Source organism: Acomys russatus, chromosome 17 (assembly GCF_903995435.1).
Source record: "Acomys russatus chromosome 17, mAcoRus1.1, whole genome shotgun sequence".
NCBI lineage: Eukaryota > Metazoa > Chordata > Mammalia > Rodentia > Muridae > Acomys > Acomys russatus.
Window position 1 is genome coordinate 25,047,124 of NC_067153.1, and position 27,091 is coordinate 25,074,214.

At 44.3% G+C, this 27,091-nt stretch overlaps 1 protein-coding gene across 1 annotated transcript in view; it reads right to left on the reverse strand.

Moving 5' to 3' along the window:
• Positions 1-5,425: 5,425 nt before the first annotated feature.
• Fer1l6 (fer-1 like family member 6) overlaps positions 5,426-27,091 on the reverse strand; it is a 118,064-nt gene continuing 96,398 nt past the window's right edge. Inside the window, 7 exon segments of the mRNA XM_051160546.1 lie at positions 5,426-5,612; positions 7,438-7,538; positions 19,394-19,557; positions 21,051-21,292; positions 23,692-23,790; positions 24,181-24,269; positions 25,745-25,887. Of these exon segments, the coding sequence (XP_051016503.1) occupies positions 5,426-5,612; positions 7,438-7,538; positions 19,394-19,557; positions 21,051-21,292; positions 23,692-23,790; positions 24,181-24,269; positions 25,745-25,887 (1,025 nt within the window).

Sequence of the window (27,091 nt, forward strand, 5' to 3'; positions counted from 1 at the left end):
GGAAGAAACTAAGGCTCAGAGAGATGGAGTTAGGGTTCAAAGCTCCGTACCCTCTCTGCCAGGGGCTCTGGGAAGAGTTGGCAATGCTTCTGGAATCCTGGCTTGTCAGAGCTTCTCATGTGTGGGCTGCTTCCCTGGGTCGCACAAGAGTCAACAAGGCAACACTAGATTGTGTGTTCCCCCCTCAGAGTACTTGAGTCTTAGAGATAGAATCGCTGGCTTCCCGTTGCCCTCCCCTGTCAGGTTCCTAAGTGGGAAGGGGAGAGGATTACAGCAGCACCAATCTGTTCTCCACGTGGACTGTAAAGCTAAAGATGCCTCTCCAACCACTGCTCTTCAAATACAGATGAGAGCCCCTAAGGGTGTGGCCACAACTTAATGCTGCAGCCTCACCTTAGACCCTCTGTCTCTCCCTATCATCTCAGTTTCCTTCAGACTCCTCCATGGCCTCGTTCACTCCTTCCACAGGACCTTTGCACATGCTGTCTTCTCTCTGGAATGTTTCTTTCACCTATCACATACTCCCTTGGCTATTGCTTCTCTGGGGTGTTTACCTGGTATGTGGGCTGTGTGGAAGTCCCCCGGGAGGCTCTCTCTCTCTCTTCTCTTTCTTCTCTCTCTCTCTCTCATACACACACACACACACATACACACACACACACACACACACACCTGTGTGGCGGTCCCCCTGGGAGTCTCTCTCTCTTCTCTCTCTTCTCTCTCTTCTCTCTCTCTCTCTCTCTCTCTCTCTCTCTCTCACACACACACACACACACACACACACACACACCCCTGTGTGACGGTCCCCCTGAGAGTCTCTCTCTCTCTCTCTCTCTCACACACACACACACACACACCCCTGTGTGACGGTCCCCCTGAGAGTCTCTCTCTCTCTCTCTCTCTCTTTCTCTCTCTCTCTCTCTCACACACACACACATACACACACACACACACACACACACACACACACACACACACACCTACATCTCTATGTGTCTGTTTCCCAATGCTTTACCCTTGTTTGGTATCTGGGACAGTGTGATAATTTGGTTTATATCTTCTTTCCATGTTCCATGGGTGTGCCCAGGGACTTCATTTGTGTGCTTTGGTGTCCCCCAGTGCTGTCCCATGCAGCCATCTTGAGGACTAGACTTAATAATTATCTGCTGCTAATGGAGTGAATAAGGTCAGATGGCCCCCACTGTAGAGTGGATCTTATTATGTCTATGTATGACTGTAGTTGTTAGGGTCAAAGGCGGGGCCCTCGGCAGTCCTAACCAGCTAGGTTGGCCACCCATCCTCAATATGCAAATTAAGGAGACAAGTAATAGTGAAAGCAGAGACAGGAGTCTTATTCAACATGACCACATTGAGAAGAGGAACAAATAAAAACACCCAGGAGCTCCCGAGTGCATCCACACGGTCTTGACATAAGGTTAAGGCTTAAACAGAAAGCAATAGACATGCATGACTAAAGCTGTGGTCCTGCCTTCCACCACTGCCCGGCTCTCTCCTGCAAGGTGGTCTGACAAGCCGTCAGAACTGTGACACTTTTTTGCAGGAAGCAAAGTTTCCCTCTGGCTGGCAATAGTTTTTGCCCCAGCTGGAGATTCCTGGAGAAATTCCAGCTCTCTGGGGACCACTGTCTCAGTAGTCTGAGGACACAGGCATCTCTTTCTAAAATATCTTCTTCGGGCTGGGGAATTGGATCCCCGGCACCTATGTGTAAGTGAGGTACAGGAGTGCCTTGGGGAACAGAGACAGGCAGGTCTCCAGAGCTCATTCCCCAGTTAGCCATCGTAATATAACTGGTGAGCTGTGGGTTCAGAAAGAGACCCTGTTTCAAAAACTAAAGGTGGAACTTGGTAGAGTAAGATACCATGTACATGCACACACAAGCACACACACACACACACATTTACATGCACTTGCATATACATGGCCACACACACAAACATGTATATGTACATACACTCTGTGCACCCCAATTTTAATGTTTTTCTCTCTGGCCAGGGTGTCTATAACAGAAAAGAAGGACAAAGGCTACCAGACAGTTCCAGGATGTGATGTCACATCAACTGTGCAGCCCTGTAGGGTGTTTGCGCTTGGTGCTGGAACTAAGTTTGTCTTGCATTGCTTGGGGGAGGGGTGTTAAATGTTGTTTAAAAAGATGAAAAGCAAAAAACATTTAAAAAATGAAAAGCATTCTGAAATGGATTTAAGCTATAAGAAAAAAAGAAAGGTGGGGGACTCATGACAACTTGGGAAATGGGTATTTTTTTTTTTTAACTGTGATTATCTTTAGGAACAGGGTTGCATAATTAGGCAGAGCATTATTTTGTTTAACTTTTCTTTGCAGGACAGGCCATATGTGACATCCTATGTATAGAACACCAGCCATGGCTAGCACCAAAATTAGCCTTGCTTACCAACTCCATCTCACACATTTCTAAAATGTTTCGAAGGCTTCTGCCGCCAGGCTTTTTAGCATTTGGACATCTTTTGACATCAGGGGGAAGTTGACTTTGAAGGATTCCCAGAAGACTTTCTTGCTTGCTTTTATTAGGTGTTTCAATGATTTGCATTGTTTTGTTAAGAGTTTACCGCTCAGAACCCACTAGAAAGCACCTGCCCTTACATCAAGATTTACCTAAAAATAGTATGTCTCTTTCCAACACCAGAGCTCTATGCATTTTTTCAGAGCCTCATGTGTGAAGCACATTTGTTGCTCAATGCCTTTCTTGGAAGAGCCATTATGTGAAGATAACACAATGCTTTGGGGGGAGCTTCCAGAATGCAAATCCTGTGGTAATCCAGCCATATATATCTTATCCCTGCTGTATCTCCACTGGCCATCTTACAGGAGACAATAAATATTTTTAAGTCAATAGAGATGACTTTACATTTATTTAACTTTTGACATTAAAATACTATGTGTTTATTAAGGAAGTTTTAGGAGAAATAAAAAAATAAGGAGGCAAAGAAAAGAGTATCCTGCTTAGGTGACCTCTGTTCATGTTGGTATATTCCTCTAGACAGCTTTTCCACCATTGTATATATATTTAATTTTACAGCATGCTGTCTATAGTTTACACACACACACACACACACACACACAAACACACACACACAAATACTTATAATGAATTTCGTACATATGCCTCATGACATCAAACACTCTGACCTCCTCATTAAGGATGGATACACATAACTGCTCAGTGAGAATAATGAGCCATCACTTACGTAGCCAACCTCACTAGGAAACATTGCTAAGGCAGCAAGCGTCTATTTCTCAGCACGTCAGGAACATGCGATGGTACAGTTAGTTGCCAGAGATAGAGCATCCACGGCCAGAACTGAGTGAACAGTGCTTAAGTCGAAAATCACAGGGCCTGTAAATCAGTGGTGGAATGCTTGCCCGGCATGTGTCAGGCTCTGGGTTTGAATACCAGCACTAAAAATTTGTGTGTGTGTGTATATATATATATATTTTTTTTTAACTTCACAGAGCATACTTTCTGTTTTTGATGGACCAGGAACATTCCAGAATGATTTTCTATGTAGATGTGAGCACTTTTGCCTTTAGAAAAGTTACAACTATGCCATTGCATAGTTACAATATATATATAAGAAAACAAGCATGGTGGAGTATGTCTGTAATCCTGATACTTAGGAAACAGAGCAGGGGGAATCAGAAATCACAGTTATTCTTAGCTATACAGGAATTACAGGAAGTTTAAGATCCATACAGACTATACCAAATGCCATCTCAAAAAACAAAACAAAAAACATAACAAAACAAAGAAAAAAAACAGCAAAAACAAAACAAACAGAAACATAGTCTTGATGCGTCCAGTGTCAAGAGAGGAACTCCAGCTTAGTTTCCACAGTACTACCCTAAATGACCCTTGCTGATAGGAAGAAGAAAAATTTATGGGGCCAAAAGTCCTACAAGGGGACTGAGGCCAAACATCCCAATTCCTTTATTTCCTCACTATGTCTGAGAAAAGAGGCCCCTCAATTCAACCCCCACTGTAGATAAGATATGGCATGGGGGGTGGGCTGCAGACACCAGGCTCATCCTTTCAAGACACACTGATGCCATCTGTCAAGTGAATAAGCTACTGTTTCTCAGACAGGCCGTTTACATTCTGTCCTTGAGACTCACACTAGATCCAGGCTCACCTGCTGCTTGGGTAAGCAATAATCAGGGGCAGCACTGGCCATTCATAGCACAGTCGTATGACCAGTGGGGACACAACAAATTCCCACTGGGTGGCAAGGAGCCTGCCCTGACTCCCCACATGCACCTAGTTACAGGTCATGTGTCTTTTTTTTTTTTTTTAAGATTTATTTATTTAGTTATTATGTATGCAAAGCTCTGCCTACATGTACACCTGCAGGCCAGAGGAGGGTATCAGATCACCTTATAGATGGTTGTGAGCCACCATGTGATTGCTGGGAATTGAACTCATGACCTCTGGAAGAGCATTCAGTGCTCTTAACCAATGAGCCATCTCTCCAGCCCCAGGTCATGTGTCTTACGACAAGCTGTGATTATTCCACTGGGAAACTGCCACAGAGCAAATGAAAGTGAGTTTCTTACAGTTCATTAGTGCTACTACACTCATTCAGCTGACTTGGCTGCATTTTGTTGATAGAGAGCAGTGGCGTCAACCTTCATATTTGACCCTTTAATGCAGCTTCTCCTCCTGTTGTGGTGACCCCAGACCATACCACTATTCTGCTGTTACCCCATAACTGTAATTTTGCTGCTTTATGAATCATAGTGTAAATATATTTGGAGACAGAGGTTTGCCAAAGGTAGAGAACACTGGTAGAGAACACTGCTTCAGGGGCATTTCAACAATGGAGTATTTTAGATGATTTGTATACGCCTTTGTCAAGCCAATTTGATATCCCAGAAGTGAACATGCCCTGTGACTGTGACAATTAAAACCAAATGATATTTGGGACATGTTAAGGAATTTACTGAATAATTTTAGTCTATTGACTAAGAATTTTTATTTGAAATATGGTGCTTCTAGTAAAGTTTTAGGCCCAGAGTTTAATCTTTTTTAAACAGAATCTATTACATGAAGAAAGACTTGCTAAAGTCAATCTGAGGTCACTGTTGATTACCCTGGAGTGAAAGAGTCGTTGCTTTAGGTCACTTGTGGGTAGAAACAAGATTTGGGATTTAGGGGTTTGAAGGACGGCAGCAGAGGTTGGGGCAGAGAGAGGCTGCCAGAGTCCAGTCTTTCTAGAGAAGACCTAATTTGTCCCGAGACACAGGGGCAGCTATTGGGTCCTTTGATCCTGTCCCTTTAGCATCACCACAGTTCCTCCCACGGCACACAGTCTTAGAGGCTCACACACACAGCGGAGGAGAGCGCTTGTGCAAAGAGGCCTGTGTCTGTTGCCCCTATGTGCCTCCCACCACGATCCTCCGGCTGATGGCTCCTGGCAGGGTGTAGATGAAGAGGACGAGGAAGACAATGAGGATGATGAGAACGAAAGCAATGATGATGTACTTCTTGTAGTTCTTCCAGATGAGGTGGTACAGGCACTTGAAGGGGCTCACGAACCACGAGAAGGAGGTGTCCGGGCGGCTAGGGAGGAAGGCAGGGAAGAGGTCATGTTCGACAGCCAGCAGTCCCAACCCCCCAAGAAGCACGTCTGATGCTGTTTTTCTAGGGGAACCCATAGGAAAGCTCTGAGAAAGGGGGGGGGAGCACTCTGCCTAAAGCAACAGGAATAGGGCAGCTTACCAAGGGGTCCTTCATGGTGTAAAGGTTGCTCTGAATTGAGCCGGAGTCCTGTTAGAGCCCAGCCTGAAGGCCACACCCTCCATGTCGCCGTCTGTGGCCTCAAGCCCACCTTCTGCATGAAATCTACCCTGACCGCCTCAGTCCAGCAGGGGTCCCCACTCTAAATTCCTGCCTCACTGCCATTGACCCTCTTTCTTGGCACAGCGTGTTTCTCTTTTGTAGTCTCATAATTATTTTATGAGTCTTCGTGCTACTTCTCCTGAATAAATGGAAAACTGTTGGAAGGCAGAGCTTATGCCACATATTTCTTTTCTGCCCCCCCCCCCACAAAGTACTTTTTATTTTTATTTATTTTATAATTGAATCTTTTTCATACAATATATTCTGATCACCGTTTCCCTTCTCCCAACTCCTCCCAGATGCTTCCCATGTCCCCACCCACCTGACCTATGCCCTTTCTTTCTCTATGTAGAAAACAACAGGAACAAACAAACAAACCAGACCAGAATTAGAACAAACAAGCAAACAAAGAACTAAGGCACAGGCAGACATGCAATCAAACACAGCACAAGCACAAAACTGAAAACTGTAATATGCAAACAAAAAAACCCAGGAAGACAAAAAAGAAAAAAAAAAAAGTACAAAAATACCACTGAATTCATTTTTGTGCTCCTATCTACCATTTGGCACGGGGCCTACCCTTATGTACCCAGTGAGACTCAATTAGAAAAAAAACCTGCTTTTTCTTTTGCAAGTGGATATCAACTGTAGGTGACTTCTTGGCTAGAGTTGGGACTCATGTCCACTTCTCTCAGCGCTGGGACCCGTGCAAACCCTGTGTGTGCTGCCATGGTCTCTGTGAGCCAAGTAGTCTTAAATGGGTGCTTTAATACACAACTTTGAGTTAATGAGTAGCCAAGCACCTATGGTGTTCCTAGCATCGTGGGGGTGGAATGTGGGTATAGGGACAAGATCATACACCGTTGGTCTGGAGAGAGAAAGGACATAATTCCAAAAGTCATTTAAACACATACCTCATGTACATTCTGTTTTAAATGGCTATGTAATCAAGAATCAAGTTCAATAAAGTAGCATTATTTTTCTAATAACTGTTTCTGGGCATTTACTTTTTAAAGTAATAATGTATCAAAAAGAAAATGTTTTCGCCATATTAAAAAGAAAACGGAAAGTGGCAAAATTTAGTTCATTATCTGATTGTGGGTGGTGACCAAGTTGATGATGGGCGCCAAGCCTATGGAACATTGTGCTGTCCTCAAAAACCCTAATTAGAACAACTATGACAATGAGGCAAAACTTTTCAATAAAGTGTGTAAACGTTAAGGCAATCCTGTAAGTTTGGTTAGGTAGGCACATGCACATAACACGAGGGGAAGCTTGATGAAGGGCGTTAGAAATGCCAGGGAGGCACATTACATAAGGCCTGCTCCATCTGCAAACGGTCTCTGACCTTTGGGGCATTTTTCAGTTATAGAAACAATAAACTACACAGGTTGGGCAGCACTAAATCACCCGACCCTCGACTCCTGAGTTTTCTGTGAGGTAACAGGAAATGGCAGAGGCCTGCAGGAAATCTTGGGGGGGGGGGCGGTGCTACAAAGACCCCGCGCATGCGCCATGTTCCCAACTACGACCCAGCTATACTCACTTAGGCTTGGCCAAGGGCTCCGGCTCCTTTCGAGCTTTCCCAACAGGGTTTTTCTCGGCTTCTTCTGCTGTGACCAGATGGAACTCAGCTTCAACCTTTCCCTGCATAAGACAGAAACTGCAGTAGCGAGGAGGCAGAGGCTAGCAGATCCCAGGGGCTCACTGGCCAGCCTGTATACCTCAAACAGTGAGTGTTAGGCCGAGTAAAGAAACCTTGTCTTAATATCAGTAACACTAATAAGTTGGAAAGTGATGGGTGAAGATAACCCAGCATCAACTCGGTCTCTGCGCATGCATGCCTCTACATATGTGCACACACCCGCACTAACCGTGTACACCATCACCCGCACAGAAGCCCATACCGATGCTAGTGCTGAGTTTTGTGTAAGGAGAAGGTCCCGCGTGAACAGATAGACACAGATATATAGACACAGCTATCCCACATGGACCACTTTGGCATTATTAATATGAGGATAAGTAAGACTAATGACAGCATCAGAAAGGGAGCTAATGACTCGAGTGGCAGGCCTCTTTTATCAACCGCTTTCTTTTCTATCCGTTCTCAAGAGGAAGTCGGTGAACATGACCCTGAGTTTTCAGAATAGTGTCTCTGCCACCCATCATTTGGTGTGTGTGTGTGTGTGTGTGTGTGTGTGTGTGTGTGTGTGTGTGTGTGTGTGTGTGTGTATGTGTCTGTGCGTGCTCACTAATGTTAATAGAACTAGTGTTTTATTTTAGAACTACCCCCTCTGATTTGGTAGTTGTGTCTGGTGATTCTTTCAAGCACTAAAGCCAAAGTTATTGGCAGTAATAAAAAAGACCAGCAAACTCCAGAGCAGAAATCAAGTCATTTTTTTCTTGTTCAATCATTCATTCACGGCATGCCGGGCCCTCCGTGAGCCAGTGCCCATCCAGGCTCTGGGGACTCTGATTGGCTGGGACATCTGATCTTTGAAGAAGACATTTCTTTCTTTCTTTCTTTTTTAACAACCTGGCTCCTTGGATTTTGTGCACTGAGATCCAAGGTGATGTGACAAGGAGGAGACAGTAGAGCTCTCAGGGGACTGAAGCATCACAGAAGCATTTTAACAAATGCAATCACTGTCATATTCTCTCTTCAGGTCATGTGGATCAGAGATTGTATAACTATTTGGTTTATTTCTTATTCCACTCAACCACGGCACATGATTTAGGAAGGTCTCTTATATACACGAATATTGTCTCTCATTCTCATTGAGGAATTATGGCAGTCAGTGAAGGACCTACCTGCAAAGTGCTCAGGAAATATTTAAAAATTGGGAAATAAGTAATATGTAGCTTCTGTAGCTTACAGTCAGTCTTTGACACAATTATCAGCATATAATAATAATAATACTGAAATTCAAATAGCTGATGTACTTTTGTCTCTGGCTCATTTAATCTTTTATATCTAGCCTGTCTCTAAACAAGTAAGGTGGCTATTCTTTCGTAGATGGAGATCTGAAGATAGAGCTTAAACAATGTTTCCAAGGAAATACACGTCATAGGCCACCCAACTAGAATTTGAATCCTGGTCTATAAGACACAAAGGCTCCATTTCCATGATAACAAACTGCCTAGCAACTTATTAATTTCATTTTCTGGATGCTGGATTAGACAGCTTAAGATGCTTGTCTCAGGTGATTCCAGGATGTCTTCAGAGTCACCACCGAAAGACACTTGTCTCCTGGGTTCTTCCTCTGTCAGACGTTCTAGAGCGATCTGGCTGTAACATCTAGGAATGTGCTAGATGTGGACCTGAAGCTCAGGGGGGCTCCTTAAGACTTGATTGGGAGGAATCTTAAGCTCAGGGGGGGCTCCTTAAGACTTGATTGGGAGGAATCTAAGAAACCAGCTGAAAAACCCACGGCAAAGGCATTAGTATACAGTCTCGTTATACATGCAGAAATTTCTTCCGGGGCTCTTTTGGGGTGGCTTAACCTTTGCTGAGCAGTGTTTTGTAGAGTAAGAACTTCATCCAGTTGCTCTAATTAGACGGAGAGTCGGCTTGAGAGGTGTTAACCAGTTACCAAGTCCTGGAATGTGTGTAACAGGGTAGAAATCGACAGGGAGCACTCTGAAAGGACTATAGAGCCTCTTCATCCTCTACTGCTTAATAATGATACTACTGCTGCTGCTGCTGCTGCTGCTAGCAGCTCAGCCACAGATCTCTGTAGCCCAAACAGTGCTTCACATACCTATAATCCACTTAAAGTATCCTGGCAAAGTAGATAGCATTTCCATGGTCTAGGATGCAGCCAAAGAAACCCAGGCTTGCTAATCACTGTTACAAAATTATGCTGTGGCCTGAATCAGTGGCACACGCCTGTAATCCCAGCACTTGGGGAGGCAGAGACAGGTGGCTCTCTGTGAGTTTGAGTCCAGCCTGGTCTACAAAGCAATTCTAGGACAGCCAAGGCTGCACAGAGAAAGCTTGTCTCAAAAAACACCAACCAACCAACCAACCAACCAAATGAAAAAAGAAAACAACACAACAAAATTGTGATGTGAATCCTGAAGTGCTCTTATATCAATTCTCATATTTTGCTACTTTATATATCCAAGAGATTCCTTGCTGAGGAACACAGAGCACTTGGGGCAAAATTCATGGTACAGGGAAGAAAGAGAGGTGGAGTGTAACATGGCTGCCTGAACGAGTAGCATGTGTGGTCAACTTATATTCAAATTATGAATTCAAATCTTGGTGCTCTCAAGCATTCTTTGATTTAGAAACCTGGTTCAACCTGAAGCAGCATTAAATGTCCAAGGATTCAGAAATATCATTTACATTTATTTGCTTGCTTATTTATTTATTTATTTAGTGGGACAGGGAGGGGAGGGAGAGAGAGAGGGAGCAAGGGGGAGGGAGGAAGGGGAAAAGAGTATGCGTATGTACAGACACGAATGTGTGTGTGTGCTGTGTGTGTGTGTGTGTGTGTGTGTGTGAGAGAGAGAGAGAGAGAGAGAGAGAGAGAGAGAGAGAGAGAGAGAGAGAGAGAGAGAGAGAGAGAGAGAAAGAGAGAGAGAGAACAACTTGCAGAAGTCAGCTCTCTTCTTCAACCCATATGGGTCCTGGGAACTGCATCCAGTTTCACAGGCTTGGCAGCAAATGACCTTACCCACTGAGCCATCTTGAATAACAATGGATAACTGTGACTTTTCTAAAATTTTCTAAAGGGATTCCATAACCCTTTGCCATCGTTCTGGCATCAGCATCTGCATTTGACCCTATTGTACAGGCTGGAAATGGACAGCTTGAGGACAGCATAGACCAGCAAAGCTTAGCATGGACAATAGTGGAAGGGATGTATTCTAGTGACCTGCATTGAAACAATGTGACCTGGAGTGAGTTGCCTGTCCGACTCACTGTCTAAGGATGCTCATGATATGAACATCACCACCACCCCTGGCGTAAGGTTCCTTTCAGATACACATAGATGAGTCCCACAGATCCAGTGTGTAACAAGAAAATCATAGACAGAAGTCTGGGCACATAAATTCTGACCCCAGCTTAGAAGGCATCAGCTATTTACCCTGAAGTCTTGCTTATTCTAGCCTCAGGAAGGCAACAGCGGAAGCTGTGACAGCTGCATTCTGATAAGCACGTCTGCTCATCACCTATCCCTGCACCCAGAGGGCTTCACCTCCTACTCCGTCATCAGTATTCAGCCTCACACCAAGCAGAGGTCTTAAGCTAATAATATCCTCCAAATGTAATTTAAAATCTGGGCTAGAAGAAGAAGAAAAGAACACGGAGAGTTTGAAAGACTACCTATTAACCTCGTGGCATCTGTGGATGGGGGAAAAATGACAAGGAGAGGTCCCTGAAGAGAGTGCGCATGTGCTGATGTGCTGTGCCAGTTGCTGTTTATGGACTTCAAACTTTAACAAGCTGGGAGAGGCTGTCAGGGGAGGGGAGAAGAGACCGCACTCAGAATGGACACATGGTTTTCACCAGTAATTAATTACTATTGTGCATTAAAATGCAACCTCAGGGCGTTAAAAGTCACATGCAAAAATCCACGGTGGAATGTGCATTGGTAAAATAAGGAAAAAAAATATGTAGAGTTACAGCTTGAATCAAATGTTCCCACAGGCTCCTGTTTTGAATGCTTGCTTCTTAGCTGGTGATGCTAATTTTGCAGGGACCGTAGAACCCTCAGGAGGAGAGATCTTGATGGCTGAAGGCAGGTCCCTAGGCATGGGTGTTTGAATTGGCCCCATCGGCCCTGTTCTCTGCCTTCTGGTCCACCATGAGGGGAATGACTTTTGCCACTCACTCTCGCCACCATGCCTTCCCTGCTACAGTGCACGGAAACTGTGAGAAACTGTAAGCAAAAAGAAAGCCTTTCTCCTTAAGTTGGTTTTGTCACAGCCACATGAAAGTAGCCGATTCATTTATATGTACATATGTGCACACGTGTGTGTTCATTGTATGCTCCCATGTTCTCAACCTAGGGATTTCACTTCTAAATATCTGAATTAAAGAATAATTCAAAAACCTCAGAAAAGGCTTTGGCACTAGGCACAATGCTCTTGAACCAACTGTTCAAGTTGTCCTGTGTGCTTTTATTAGATATCTTACACTCTACTTGGATTGTTTGGCCATAGGTCTGAAGTCAACTACCTTTGGTGGAAGACAATATCTAGAAAATAGAATTTAAGCACTAAAAGTCTTATTTGTTACTGCATGATTTTGATCCTAGGGTCTCCCAGAGGGGACAATGTATTTTTCCAAAAGCTCTGTAGTGACATGACACAGCCAAAAATAAGTCAGTGGGCAAAGTTTCATTATGATTCTTAAAACTCTTGAATCTAACCTTTGGTTATTAGTAGATATGATGAATTATTTATTCCATCATTTTGGGCTTGAGAAAGTAGTGTGGTCCTACTTCAGCTTTATGGAGGAAAGCTCTTAGGTTGATGCTAACACACACACACACACACACACACACACACACACACACAGAGAGAGAGAGAGAGAGAGAGAGAGAGAGAGACAGAGAGAGAGAGAGAGAGAATACTAACTAAACAAGATCTTTGATCCTTAGTGATTATTAAAACCAGTAGGTGAGAGGTGGTGGCAGCAGAGAGCCCTTACACTGCCAGTACCACCCTATTAGTGACCTGCCCAAGTGAAGGGGAAAGCTTTGTGAGGAAGCCATCTTACACTTGCCACCATAACCAAGCCAGCATCACTGAACCCATAGCTCTGAGCCACAGAGGTTCAGCTGCCTCCTTTTTAATTTAAGGCTTGATAGCCCCAGGACCTAACCTAGGATACATGCTGATTTGTGAGATCTGATTGCAGAAGAAACTCTCTGACCTCTGTATCTTACGGGGGTGATTTCTTTAGAGACGGCCTTTAAGACAACTGGTGCAAGACGTATGAAATATTGGATGCAATGTGTGCCTTTGACCTTCCATCCTCCCAAGGGCGCCCACTCTGAGCCGTCTCTGCTGCCAGCTTGCACTGACTCCAAGCGTTGCACACGGGGAGCTGTGTGAATCCAAGTGTCTAAATTATGCAGCTTGGGCTACTGATGAGCAGGTTTAAAAATAAGTCTGGCAGAGAGTGGAGACTGGAAATAAATTCTTTCTCCCCTGCCCATGACTAGGACAAAACAAAACAACAAACAAACAAAACTGAACACCTCAGGCTAGTTTGCAACTGACAATGTAGCCTATATTGTTTGGTTTCTTCCTGCCTTGGCTTCCCAAGTGCTGGGAAGGTTAAGCCATCACTCCCAACACTGTGAATCATTTCAAAGCATGAGAGGGACCCACGCAGATTGATAATTTGAGACTGTGCTGTGCAAACACCTCGGGGACATCTAGCTCATCACTTGCACCTGAGATGCTTGGCAGCTGAGACTCAGGAGACAGAAGGTGACCCAAGAGTGGCTGAGGTTTTCCTTTACACTTTGCTCTAGGACGATCCAATTTCCTGTCACGTTAGGAGAAAGGTGCTGGTGGCTTGATTTCCTGGGTATGCATGTTGGTTGGTTATAGAGCAAAGAGGACCAGGGGAAGCTGGGGCCAACATCCTTCTGCACCACAGAAGGACTTTCAGAACCTGACCGGGATGCAGTGTGAGTTTAGGATGAAGTCATTTCACATTCTCCCTTCAGGATGCATAAGGGAAAATACAGATTTAAAAAGATCTAATTCCTTCTGTTGATAACAAGGGAAGAAGACCAGGCATGGTACAGTATGCCCAAAGGGTGATGAGTTCAAGGCCAGCCTGGTTCACATAGAGAGACCCTGTCTACAACAAACAAACCATAGAAACAGGATTTCCCTCTCTTACTTTCTCTCAGAGCATTTACTTTAGAAGAGCTACAATTACAAGTACTTTCTCTTCTCTTTGAGATGTATATAAACAGCTTTGAAAACTGGGTGTGCAGCCAGTCGTGGTGGCGCACGCCTTTAATCCCAGCACTCGGGAGGCAGAGGCAGGCGGATCGCTGGGAGTTCGAGGCCAGCCTGGTCTACAAAGTGAGTCCAGGATGGCCAAGGCTACACAGAGAAACTCTGTCTCGAAAAAAAAAACAAAAAAACAAACAAAAAAAAAAAACCAAAAAAGAAAGAAAACTGGGTGTGCTTTATCCTTTAAAATATGCAGGCTTGTCTTTGTCAAGGGCTTACAAACCTCTTTTCTGCAACACAAACATTAAGGAAGTTAACATCCTAGCCCTAACCTGGGGCTATATTGCATAGGACATGCAAGTCCAGATACCTGGGAAAGAGAGGCTGGAGGCCAGGGAGGCCAGCATGGACAATTTAAGGAGACTGGAGACCTTGTGTACACACACACACACACATGAGAAAGAGGGAGGGGGAAGGATATAAATAAATCTACTGCTACTTCTGAGGGGGGGAGGGGCCTACCTCTGGCATTTATCTCATTCCGAGTTACAATATGTCTCTTTTCATGAAACTTTACAAGTGCCCTCTAGCCCCAATCCTGTCTGTCTTAGTTAGGGTTTTTATTGCTGTGAAGAGACACCATGGCCAAAGCAACTCTTCTAAAGGACAACATTTAACTAGGGATGGCTTAGCCTCTAGTCCATTGTCATCAGGGCAGAAAGCATGGCAGCGTGCAGGCAGATGTGGTACTGGAGGAGCCAAGAAGTCTACATGTTGATCAGAAGGCAGCCAGGAGGAGACTGGCACACTGAAGCTTGCGTTTTGGAGACCTCAAAGCCCAGCCCCACAGTGATACACTTCCTCCAACAAGGCCACCCCCACTCCAGCAAGGCCACACCCACTCCGACAAGGCCACACCTCCTAATAGCGCCACTCCCTAAGAGCCAAGCCTTCAAACACATGAGTGTCTGGGAGCCAAACCTATTCAAACCACCACATTACCCATCACAACAAACAAATTCTATAACTCAGCTGGTCACTCAAATCACTGCATTATTCTAGAATGAATTAAATCAACAAAATAGGTCATCTTACTTGGACTAGTTATCATTTACCTGGAAACTAGGTAAGGAGTAAGTTGTAACTGCTTGGCTTGGTGACAGGGGTGGAGGGTGTTTCTGTCTTTGTAACCTCTTACTTGCAGTGCATGTCACATCCTAGGTTAACTATTGTTTAGTAATTGTGTTGACTAGTTTTATGTCAACTTGACACAACCTACTGGCATTTTGGAAGAGGGAACATAAACTGAGAAAATCCCCCACCAGATTGGCCTGTGGGCAAGCCTGTGTTTTGTTTTCTTGATTGGTTATTGATGAGGGAGGACCTAGGCCACTGTGGGCAGTGCCACTCCCTGGGCTGTTGGTCCTGGGTGCTATAAGAAATCAGGCTGAGCAAGCCAGGAAGTAGCACTCTTCTATGACTTCTGCTCTGGTTCCAGCCTGAGTTCCAGCATTGGCTTCTCTTAGTGATATATTTCCATTGTAAGGTGAATTTCTTTCTTCTCAAAGTTGTTTTTGGTCATGATACTTTTTCACAGCAAAAGAGACCCTAACTAAGATAATAACCAAACTTTTCATCTCTATATCTTTTCATCTTAACCTTTGTAGATAGGTTTTATGTTTCAGAAATAGATTCTGCTTTACAGCTATAACTTCGCCCTCAATGGAGAAGATGGCTTATTAGCTCAGGACCAGGTAGAGTAGAGCCAGACTGGATGTCCCTCCACTTGCATGGGTTTCTTCCAGAAAGAGAAGTACTGTGCAGTGGTTAAGACCAAGGGATTTAGGAGGGGGCTTCTTGGGTTTAAGCCATGTCCTTCCTTGACCAGCCATTTTAGAGCTATGTGATGACTTTTCTCTGTGCCTATCTTCCTTAGCTATATATTCCACATATATTCCATATATATATATATATATATATGGCTTTAGTAGATAAATGAGTTCATAATATCTATATCTATCTATGATAGATAGATAGATAGATAGATAGATAGATAGATTTAATGTGGCTGTAGCAGATGAATGAGTTCATAACTATTAAGTCTTTTGTGCTATCAGAAACACTGAAGCCCACACAGATGACACTGAACAGAGATTAATCATTCAGAATTCCATCATTTGTCAGTTCTATCACATATGAGACCCATCACTTGTGCATGACAGAGACTCAAAGACAGGCAGGATGTGAGACAGTAACCTGGCCAGAGAGAAGCTTGGGTTCTCTGTGGGTAAAGCATGCTGGCATGGGAAAGAAGAAGCAGACTAGCTATGCAGTTTGTTGGGCAGCTGGTACCCTTGACCAAGCATGACCATTTGAGGCTGGTCTCTACAGAGGCTGTGCTTTGCTTGTCAAAGACTGGTGCTGCAGAGGTCAGAGAAGAGAAGTTGGGACTCAGTCTTCCACAGTCATACGTGATCCTCTATTGTCAGTTTGCATTTTCAGCCCTTCACAACCTGTGCCCAGCACAGACTCTGCCATTAGCAATATTTGTCATCGCCACCGACAGATCACACTTTACTGTGGAGCTGCAGGCTGAAGGCTTTTCCAGTTTGTCTTCCTAAGCGACGACAAGCTCCTTCGGACTGGAGGCAGCTTTTTACTCAGGAGTTAGGGATACCCCCCAGGAAAGCCCTGTCCAGAGGACACTCCCTGTAACTGAATATCTGATAAAACACTAGCTGACCTATACTCAAGAGGAGAAACCTTGCAGTAAACAGAAACAAGCCACATTTAATTAATAGCCTAAATTTAGTAAGTAGCATTGATGTCAGATGGCCGAAGTTCATTATTTTGGTCAATTCATTAGAAGTATCATTTATAAATGCCTTAAAGCATAATGAGAATGGTCCCATTCCCCCTTCTATTTTATTGATGCATTTGGAGGGGCTGGAGAGATGGCTCAGAGGCTAAGAGCACTGCCTGTTCTTCCAAAGGTCCTGACTTCAATTCCCAGCAACCACATGGTGGCTCACAACCATCTATAATGAGATCTGGTGCCCTCTTCTGACATGTAGGCAAACACTGTATACTTAATAAATAAAAAAATATTTTTTCTTTAGAAAAAGTATTAGACGTTGTTGTTTATAGACTCAGATATTTAGCTTTTTAAGGTGGCAGAAGGAGGCAGAAGTCGGGGATGGTAAAACACTTATTACCATGCCACGACACATAAATTCTGGCATTCACTGAATACTTACAATGTTCCAGAAATAGACCCTGTCCCCTCTCAATGTCACAGCAGCCTCATAAGGCACTCCCTGTTCATTTCTTCTGTTTTTGCAGGTAAGGAGGCTGAGGCTGGGGCATGAAGTTGCCTGACATCACACAGTGGGTTAATAATGGATCCAGGCTCTGCACAAACACCAGTCCGCCTTGAATCCACTGTTTGAACTTCCCTGTAGCCAATTAGCAGTCATTTCCCTTCCCTCTAGGCTCTGTCCACCACAGAGCTAGGTCCACGGATTGCCTACTTGTACATTTTGTGTAGGTAGAGTCAGATACCATGTGATCCCTGTACCTGGCTTCTTTCCCTTGGTACAGTGTTTTCAAGAGCTGCCCATGCTCATAATTCCACTCTTCCCATGGCTGAATAATAGTTCTCAGGTGTACATGTGCATCACTATTTATTTATTCACTCCTCAGCTGATAGCAATCCGGGCGTTTCCACTTTTAGGCCACTATGACTAACGCTGTCATGAACTTTCACAGGTCCATTTTTCAAAGACTGCTGGGACCATCTCTGCTACTGAATCCAATAGACACATCCAAACAATGTACCAAGCACAGGCTCCACTGAGCAGTCCCCACTGCCATCTTTTCAGATCATGGCACTTCTTGACATAAAGTTGGCAGGCACATATAAGGATGGCCTCGCCTGGCATCTTGCTGTTAGAAATGAAAGGTGCTGGGCTTCCCCATACACCGAATAAAGATCTCCCACTTAACGGCTTCCTAGGGAGTTTTTATATACATTATACACTGAACTTCATTGATGGGGCTCAGAGAGACTCAGTGGTTTATCCCGAGTTCCTTGTGCAAGGTCCTGACTTGAGGGCATATATTTAGATTCATAGGGTAAGTTTCTTTCTATGGGATCACGGTGGTTTGAATAAGAAATGTTCCCCTATAGGCTCTGGTATTTGAGAACCGGGGACCAGTTGATGTGTGCTGTTTGGGGAGGTGGTACAGCCTTGCTGGCGGAAGTATGTCATTGGGGGGGGGGTGGGCTTTGAGAGTATGTGACCTTGCCTCACTTCTGGTTCACTCTGTTTCATGTTTATGGTTGGCGATGGGCCCTCTTAGCCTCCTGCTCCATCTCTCATGCTTACCCCACCATGGTGGACTCCTATCTCTCTGTGTCTGTAAGCCAAAATAAACTCATTCTTCCCTAAGTCGCTTTTGGTCATGGCGTTTTAACACAGCAGCAAAACTGTATCGGATACAAAGAAAATCCCAGCGGTCCTTTAAGAATTCCCTCCCTTGGTTTCTGTTTTAGCTCGTTTCCTTTTATCTTCTTCCATTCCATCTCTGCCCGCCCTGTTTTTAGCCTCTTTGTCTGAGATCAGTTCTCTCCAGCCATGGTCTTACTTCCGAAGTTCTGAGGCCAGAACCAGCATCGAATTAGAGTGCAGTTAGCCCTCCTGGGACCTAGAGGGCTGAGGATGGCTGGTACCTCAGCTTTCTCACCAGTATCACCAGGCCACCAGGAACTAAGCTAAGAGTGGAAGAGAGCAGAAGATTTCCAGAAAACACAACAAGAGCAGATACCAGAGCATCAGACCAGCAGCTTCCGGGGTCTTCCTCGCCTCCCACACACGGAATCCACAAGAGAGAAAGGCTGGCAGGAGAGAGCCCTGCTGTCTGTCGCAGCACCTTTGTACAACCTATCCTTATTCAAGCCCTCCATCCCTACAGAAAAGCAATGGGTAGCGGGGTTCAAAGAATAAAAAAAATAAAAAAATAAAAAATAAAATAAAATAAAATAAAGAAAGAAACTCTGCCCAATGTCTTTGAAAAAATCAGGAACTCCAGCCACACGTGGTCCAGTATGGACCAATATGAACTAAACTTGCAATGCAGAAGAAAGAAAATGTCTCTCCCAGCTCATCCTCTTCAGGGAGTTGCAAAGGGGTAGGCTGACTTTAAAATTGGGTCCTATGTTTGGAGGGTAAGGAATGAGGAAATTATCCTCAAATTGTGCATTAGTCACGATTTTATGCACAATTTCAAGAGATGTTTAAAAAATTAATGCCAAGGGCATGAGTTCAGGCGAAATGAGGGAAAATCACCCCAGTGGAGATAGCTTATAAGTCAAGTAGGCTGAAATACAAAAAGGATTATTAATGCATGTATAAAGCTTTAGACAGTCTAGCTCTTTGGCAGGACCTGTGCTTCCGGGGCTTTCAGAAGTCACTTCAAAGCCCTTAACTTGAAGCTTACAAAATGAGTCACTGAGAAAGCACGATGTCCCTCGATGGTCCCCCAGCCCACCTCCCGCAGCGGTCATTTACCGTGAGCTCTTTGCTTTTTGCAAAAGGCCACCAGCCGCGCACACGCTTCTGCTGGAATATGGAGATCTTGTTTTCCTCGCTTGCGTTCTCAAACTTGGACAGATCGCAGGCTTTTGCGGATTTGGCTGCCCGAGGGAAGCTGTTAAGGTTCATTTCCAGGGAGCCTGTAAAGAGATGCCCCTTACAGTAAAGGAGAGCTTTTCAGTCCCTGTGGCTCATATACTCACTTGCCAGGCACTCCAAAAACATTACATTGCATGTGAGATGGAGACATGTGGTATCATACAGAATTAATAACGTGGTAGCAGATGGAAAGCAGGGTAGAGTGCGAAACGAAGCTTCAGGCTTCAGTTTGGAGTAAAGTACTGCTGGGCACCTTCGCGGCGCTACATGCAGTTCCCTGAGTCTGAGTAACGGGCCTCAGGTGTGTCACACTTCAGTACTGATCTCCCCATAAGAGTCCCCAATATACAGGGTGGAAGTCCTTTCCCCTTTGTATCTATTCTGTAGGAAAGAAATGGCCTCCAAGTTCACTGCAATGTTTCTCCAGGGTAAAATAGTAGTATCATCAAGGAGCTGTGTCTCTCATTGTAATAACATTCCTGTTGTAAAGTAACATTTGTTTGTTAAATGTGAAACTTTAGAGCAAGTACATCAGCAAAAAAATATTCGGTCTCCCCAAACTGGCCATGGCACTGTATAACAGTGCATAGCCTTAGCTTGCCTGCCCCTCTTTTCTTTAAGATATACATTTATAGAGGTATTTACTTGAGGTATACATTTATATAAGTTATAAATGTATTTATGCCTTATTTACTTATATATTTATATAAGTTTACATAAGATATATGTGTATGTCTTTTTTTTTTTCCAGACAGGTTTTCTCTGTATAGCCTTGGCTGTCCTGGAATCACTTTGTAGACCAGGCCGGCTTTGGCCTCACAGAGATCTGTCTGCCTTTGCCTCCCTGAGTGCTGGGATTACAGTTGTGCTCCACCACACCCCGCATAAGTGCATATCTTAAAGAAATGAGATCTTCCTTCCACGTTCTATTTCACTTAGTACATTCCCTCCAACTTTCCAAATCCTTGACTGCTGCAGTATTTCCATGGCTGTGGGGTTGTTGTTTACGATATGTGAGGGGTTGTGCCCAATTCTTCTTCTTCTTAAGGATTTATTTTATTATTTTACTTTATGTGTTTGTGTGTGGGTCTGAATGTATATCTGTGTGCCACAGTCACGCAGGTACCTGTGCAGGGCATCAGATCCCCTGGGACTGGAGTCTCAGGTGGTTGTAAGCCTCCTGATGTGGGTGCTGGGAACCAAACCCAGGGTCCTCTGCAAGAGCAGCACATATCCTGACCTGGTGAGCCACCTCTCCAGTCCCTCTGGTTGGACATAACAGATTAGTAATGGACTCAATGTTTAACTGTTTCCTCATGTTACACAGAGCAAAGATCAATGTGTCTGAATGCATTATAGACCTAGTGTATGCACAGACTACAATTTATTTCGACAGTTCTCTAGTATTGGCAGGTTAGACTGTTTACAATTTTTTTTTTCTTATCACAAATAGTACTAAAGTTATTGTCTTCTTAACAAAATCACACCCAGTTTTCCAAAAGCTAGGGCCACATTCTCAGGCCGCTGGGCTTACCCAGGAAGTCATCTGAGGACAGCCTTTCAAAATCCCAGACCTGCAGCACCAGCACGGCTGGGGTCTTACACTCCATCTTCTCTAGGGAGAAGATGTTCTCCCGTTTGGTGATGACCATTTGCTTTTCGGCTGGCAGGTACTGGAATGGAAACAGGAAGCGCCAGTTGAAGTTCCCTTCTCCCGTCAAAGAGTTGTAATGCACGTCGGTCTCCTGCCTGTCATCCTCCAAACCCTTGATCCACCTGCACAAAGAGAAGAGGGCATTCAAACACTTAGAGTGTGATATTCAGGCACCAGCAGAATCAAGTGACTCAGCCAGCTTCAGTGTGTCTGAGCCACAGCCTCACGGCACATGTAGCTGGGTTCGGATGGAAGTTTCCATCTTAACATGAAAGAGAAAAGCTGGGATCCAAACCAAAAGATTTCTCCTAAAGCAATCTGTGTAAGCGTCTTTGGCTATTTATAGATGAGAAGCTCTGTGTAATTAAGATATAAAATAAGAAGCGAATGTGTAGTTTGAGCCCTGGGCACAAAGAGGGGGTCCTCTTTGTGAGGGCTGTCATCTCCGCAGTGGAGTATTAGAACAAGATTACACTGAAGCCTCTAAAATTGTGTGTATGGCCTGCTGTCAGACCTGGGAATGGCTCCCCTCTCTGATGCCGGCTCCTGATAGTGTAGTAGGTTTGGATTATTGGGGTACAGTGGGGGGCAAGGGTGTAGGTGGGCTTCTCGCAGCCACGTAGCCTATTCGCATTGTGACCATAGGTCAGTTATCTAACCTCTTTGTGTCTTACATTCATCTGTAAAAAATTGAAGCTGGGGGCTGGAGAGATGGCTCAGAGGTTAAGAACACTGCCTTGCTCTTCCAGAGGTCCTGAGTTCAATTCCCAGCACCCACATGGTGGCTCACAACCATCTATAATGTGATCTGGTGCCTTCTTCTGGTATGCAGGTGTACATGCAAGCAGAACACTGTATAAATAATAAATAAATCTTTTTCTAAAAATCTTTTAAAAAATACATAAATAAAATTGAAGCTGGTTTTGGCTCTTGGTTCACAGGGCTGTTCTGAGGAGCCACATACCACATCTGTTAAAGACCCCGGGGGGACTCCAGATGACCCATGACATCCTTTCTGCTCAGTATTACCCATTGTTTTTTCCTCCGTGCTAAGAAAAACATAAGCTACAGTAATATATTCCCTTAGGACTTCACCCATAGCTCGTTAGTTGAGAGAACAAGTACTTTTTATTTGAGAATTCAAACAACTTGTTTTCTTTTTAAAAAAAGATTTATTGTTATTATTTTTCATTATGTGTATGTGAGTGTTTGTATGTGGGTTTGCACAAATGTGTGTAGGTGCCCAAGGAGGCCAGAGGTGCTGAATTCACTGGAGCTGAAGTTCCAGGCACCTCTGAGCTGCCGGATGTGGGCACTAGGCACTGAACTCAGGTCCTCTGGAAGGACCGTGTGTGCTCTTAACTGCTGAGCCATTTCTGAAGGCCCCAAACCACCTGCTCTCTGAAGGTATCCCTTTATCAGCCCTAGCGGAGATGAACACCCTCTCTCCACAGGAATGCTGCTTCTCTGGGTTTGGCTACATTTATTTAGCTAAAGGAAAAAAAAAAAAAAAAAGAGCCGGCAGCAAGAAAGAACAATGGGATGGGGAAAGGGCCTAGGACCATGCGCTGGACTAGTAACTGCTGGGTGGAAGAAACATGAACTCCTGAACCCTTCAGAAACCAGCAGCTGGGGCAGGAGGAAAAAGAGAGGAATACACTGCTGCCAAGGTTACGAGAGAGTGACTGCAAAAGGAGAGGGCAGCTGCGCTGGATGGTCCTTGGAGCACAAGAAGAGAGCGACTGATTAACGGGACAAATCCAAGACAAACCATTGGGATTAGCAGTAGGAAACCTGTGCTTGTGTGTTCTGGGGAGTGAGCCAGATCCAGGTGGATGAGAGGTGAGTGAGAAGTGTGGATGTGGGCGGCTCTTTCTACACATCTTAATAGGCAGGACTTGGAAGCTTCCAGAAGCCTTCCATATTGTGAGCTAATGATAAAATACCACTTTCTCAAAACACATTAATCTTCCCTGAATGTGGCTGGTAAGCAATTTCAGGTGATTTTAACTCTGCTCTCCAAGTGTTACTCTGCTACCCTGATTGCTTCTTCTTTGTCATAATTCATTCTTCTATTCTCATTCTGGAAAACAACATGAGAATGTTAAGGCCAGGGCATGCTTTGACAGTCAAGGGTATTCCGAACACAAGGCACTTCTTGCTCAGGGTAAGGCCCACAACTGTCACCAAGGGGTAAGAGATGAGTTGAAATCTGATTCGCTACACCCTCACCGGGGTCCCTGATTGGGGGCGGGGCGGGGGTGCTGGATGGAAGCAGGGCTGAGATTGAAGAGACATATTGAGTGCTTCACCCCAGGATGCTAGGCTGGAACTTCTTGGTAATCGGTAGCACCAGCAAATGGGAAGGTCTGAATTCCAGCCTTTGTATTAGCTTTATAATCCTCTAAACACACAGGTCTTCCCTCAGTAACACACACACAGCTTCTGCGAGGCATCGGTCCGTTAGAGACTGAAGAGGGCAGGTGGTGAAGGGAAGGATGGAACTGGTAGGGAACCTTACCCTTTGACATAGATGTCACTTGACTTCTGACCTGTGAAGATATTCTCATCCTCCAAAATGACATCTTCAGTGTTCCATATGGTCACCCTCAGCTCATATCTGGGGCAAAGGAACAGTGTTAGGCAGATAACCTTGAGATGGAGTCAAAAGTGTCACACCTGTTCTGTAAGCCTTGAGTCTGTCAAATGTGTTAGCATCAGCGCTCAAGGTTGGTCCATCAGAACTAAGTCCAACAGGAGATCTCACACTCAACAGGGTACGGATGCATAAGGGCAGCTCCTCCTTCTATGGTTCAGCATTTTTCATATGGGGAGCTTGAGACTCAAAAGCCGCCAATTTAACTGCCTCCATCACCACAACCCATGCACCACTGTTGCTGGCCAAGCAGAAAGTGAGCTGTGATTGCTCACCTGCCTGTTGCCTCTAATCTCATGCTATTATCCTCTACTTGGCTGCCACGGTCTCTTCCCACAGCACGGGCAGACCTACCCTTTGGGTTTCCTTGGTGAAATGTCAACAGGAGGTCCAAGCTGAGGTGTATCTTTGGGAAACATGTCCACCCACATCTGTAGACGGCCCTTGTTTACAAAAGAAAGTTTCCTTTAGCTTTGAGAGAGGGAAGGGCATGGCGACTGACCATTTATTATTTTAAAACATCGCTTTATTAGAAATGGATGCTAGCTATGATTTTGTGTCTTTATATACATGCGGCCTATTTGTTAATGAAGGTAGAGGCTTCTCTCTCTTCTCTTTCTCCTTCCCTCCCTCCCTCCCTCATTCTCTTCCTCCCTCCTTCCGTTGTCCCTCCCTTCCTTCCTTCCTGTCTTCCTTCTTTAAGCTAGACTCTTATGTAGCTTAGACTGACCTTGTACACGTTATGTACTCGAAGCTGGCCTTGAACGCCTCATATAGTTGCTTCTACCTCCCAAATTCTAGAATTAATGGCACACACCACCATGACTGGGATAACTTATGTTTTTATTAAGAATTTACTGATGCATAAACTAAGAGCTGGGAAATGGCAATAAAATCTGTATTGAGTCTCTACTATGTATTGGACATGGCACCATGCAGCCGATACATATTATTTCATGAACTCTTACATACCAGTTACATTTCAGAGTTTCCATAATGTCAAACTTCTTATAAGGGACTTTGATAATTATATATGTGTATATATATATATATATATATATATGTGTATATATATATATATATATATACACACACACATACATATAAACAAAACAAAACAAAATCCAAGCCCGTAGTTTCTCAATGCTACCATCACTGACATCTGAGCTAGGCAACTCTTTCTTTGGGGTGGAAGCTATCTTGTGCACTGTAGCGTCTAACTTAGCAGCATCTACCCACTAGACACCAACAGCATCTCCCCTATGTCTAAGAACCTAAACTATTTCCAGACAGTGGTATGTGTTCCTGGAAAGAAGCTCAAAACCGTCGTTGGGTAGAACCATTACTGTAAGGCACACAAGACCAGCTCTTAGGAACAAGGACACAATTTTTATGGATGAACACTTTAGGCCAGACCTGTCCTGCATCCACACTGGCAGGCATGAAGGTGTTTTAAAGAGACACTTGTGTCCCTTCCTTTGGCTTTAAAACTACCGACATAATGGTTCTCAAGAAAATGGATTTTACTCAGGAATTTCATGTGGAAGATGGGAAAGGATGAAACCTGGTGCTGGCAAGAGGGGCAGCTCAGCTTGCAGAAAGAGACTCCATACAGTCTGACAATTTGCCAAACCTCCTTGGAGGAGAGCCTGGAGCAAAGGCAGTGATAGACGAGGGATGGGTGGGAGCGCATCTTGAACAGAACTTCCCAGTTGAGTATGTAGACCTCTGGAACTCTATTAAACATAAATGTCACACCAGGGTTCTTAAGATAGACTTGAGAGTTCAAAGGAGACAGTTAACAAATCTTTCTTTGCTTTTCCCTGTGACTCTGTCTGCCTGAGGATGAGTGGCCAATCCTAACTCCCTAAGGCTGCCATGGTCCTGGCTCTGCCCTTAATAACACGGGAAACATTACCTGCTCCATCCCTGGCTTATCTTTGTGGTACAGTGGCCGCGTTTCTATGTGCTCAGGAACCAGCCTACACCCGACCTCAGGGATGTCCTCCCAAGACTGTAGCACCTTGAGGGCCAAGTGTTCATAAGACTCCACCATCTCCTCTGCAGGGAGTAAAGACAATGGAAGAGGCTTGTTAGACCACATCCCCCTGAAGAGTGGAGGCCATTGATGCCTTCCTAAGCACATCCTAAAGATACTACGGCATATTAGGAACAAAAGAAAATAGAAAACGGAAAGAATTGGAGGCAGAATGGTATGAAAAAGAAAGAGAGTAAATGTGGAGATGGTGTCTGAGATGAGTCAGTTGATAAGAGTACAGAGACAGCAATCACACCCTGGAGTGGAGGTTACACACACCACAGTACACTACACTACACACACACACACACACACACAGAGAGAGAGAGAGAGAGAGAGAGAGAGAGAGAGAGAGAGAGAGAGAGAGAGAGAGAGAGAGAGAGAGAGAGAGAGAGAGAGAGAGATTGATTCCTGGAGATCCCACAGAAGATGTCTGGGTGCCAGGCACTAAAGATAGTATGTTTGCCAACACCATGGTGTGAGGGCCTACAAATCACGGTGGCTTTAAATAAAATGGTGGCATAGGCATGTTTGTGGATGTCTTCTCTTTGCCTAACCCTAACCCATACTTCATTCCAAGAAAGGAGGTGTTTCATGATTTGAAAGATAAAAACAAAAACAATAAAAATACTGGTGGAAAGAATACCACAAAGCAAGACAAAATTATTGAAAGAATAAAATCTGCTTGACAAAGTTTATAATGATATAAGATATAAGACAGTCAAGCCTGACTTTACAGAAAGGGACCACAGAAACAATCACCTGGTGGCAATACTTATATCAGTATGGGCGAAGAGTTAGACAAGCAATAAATAAAATCTTTGTCATAAAATTTAATCACATAATTTCAGATTTTTAGTGTGCAAAGTGGCAATGTTTTGATCATTACTTAATCAAAAGTAGAGTTTTGATCAAATAATTACATCACTTTAAGAGTGTATTGTGAAGAAGAATTTTTTTTTCCAAAGGAAACTCACATGAACATGACACCAATACACTGTCAAAATAGCAGTAACTCTGCACACAAGAACCTTCAGTATGTTCTTGGGCGCAAAATAATGAAGTAAAAAAATAAATAAAAATGGAGGAAATCAATGGTGTTGAAACAGCCTCTGTATCACCTTCGTTTGACTACAGCAAAAGCATGGAAGCTTTAGAGAGAAGCAGTAACTGCTCAGATGCGGTGGTACCAGAATTGTGCTGTGTCATTAAAATGACTCCCCGCCA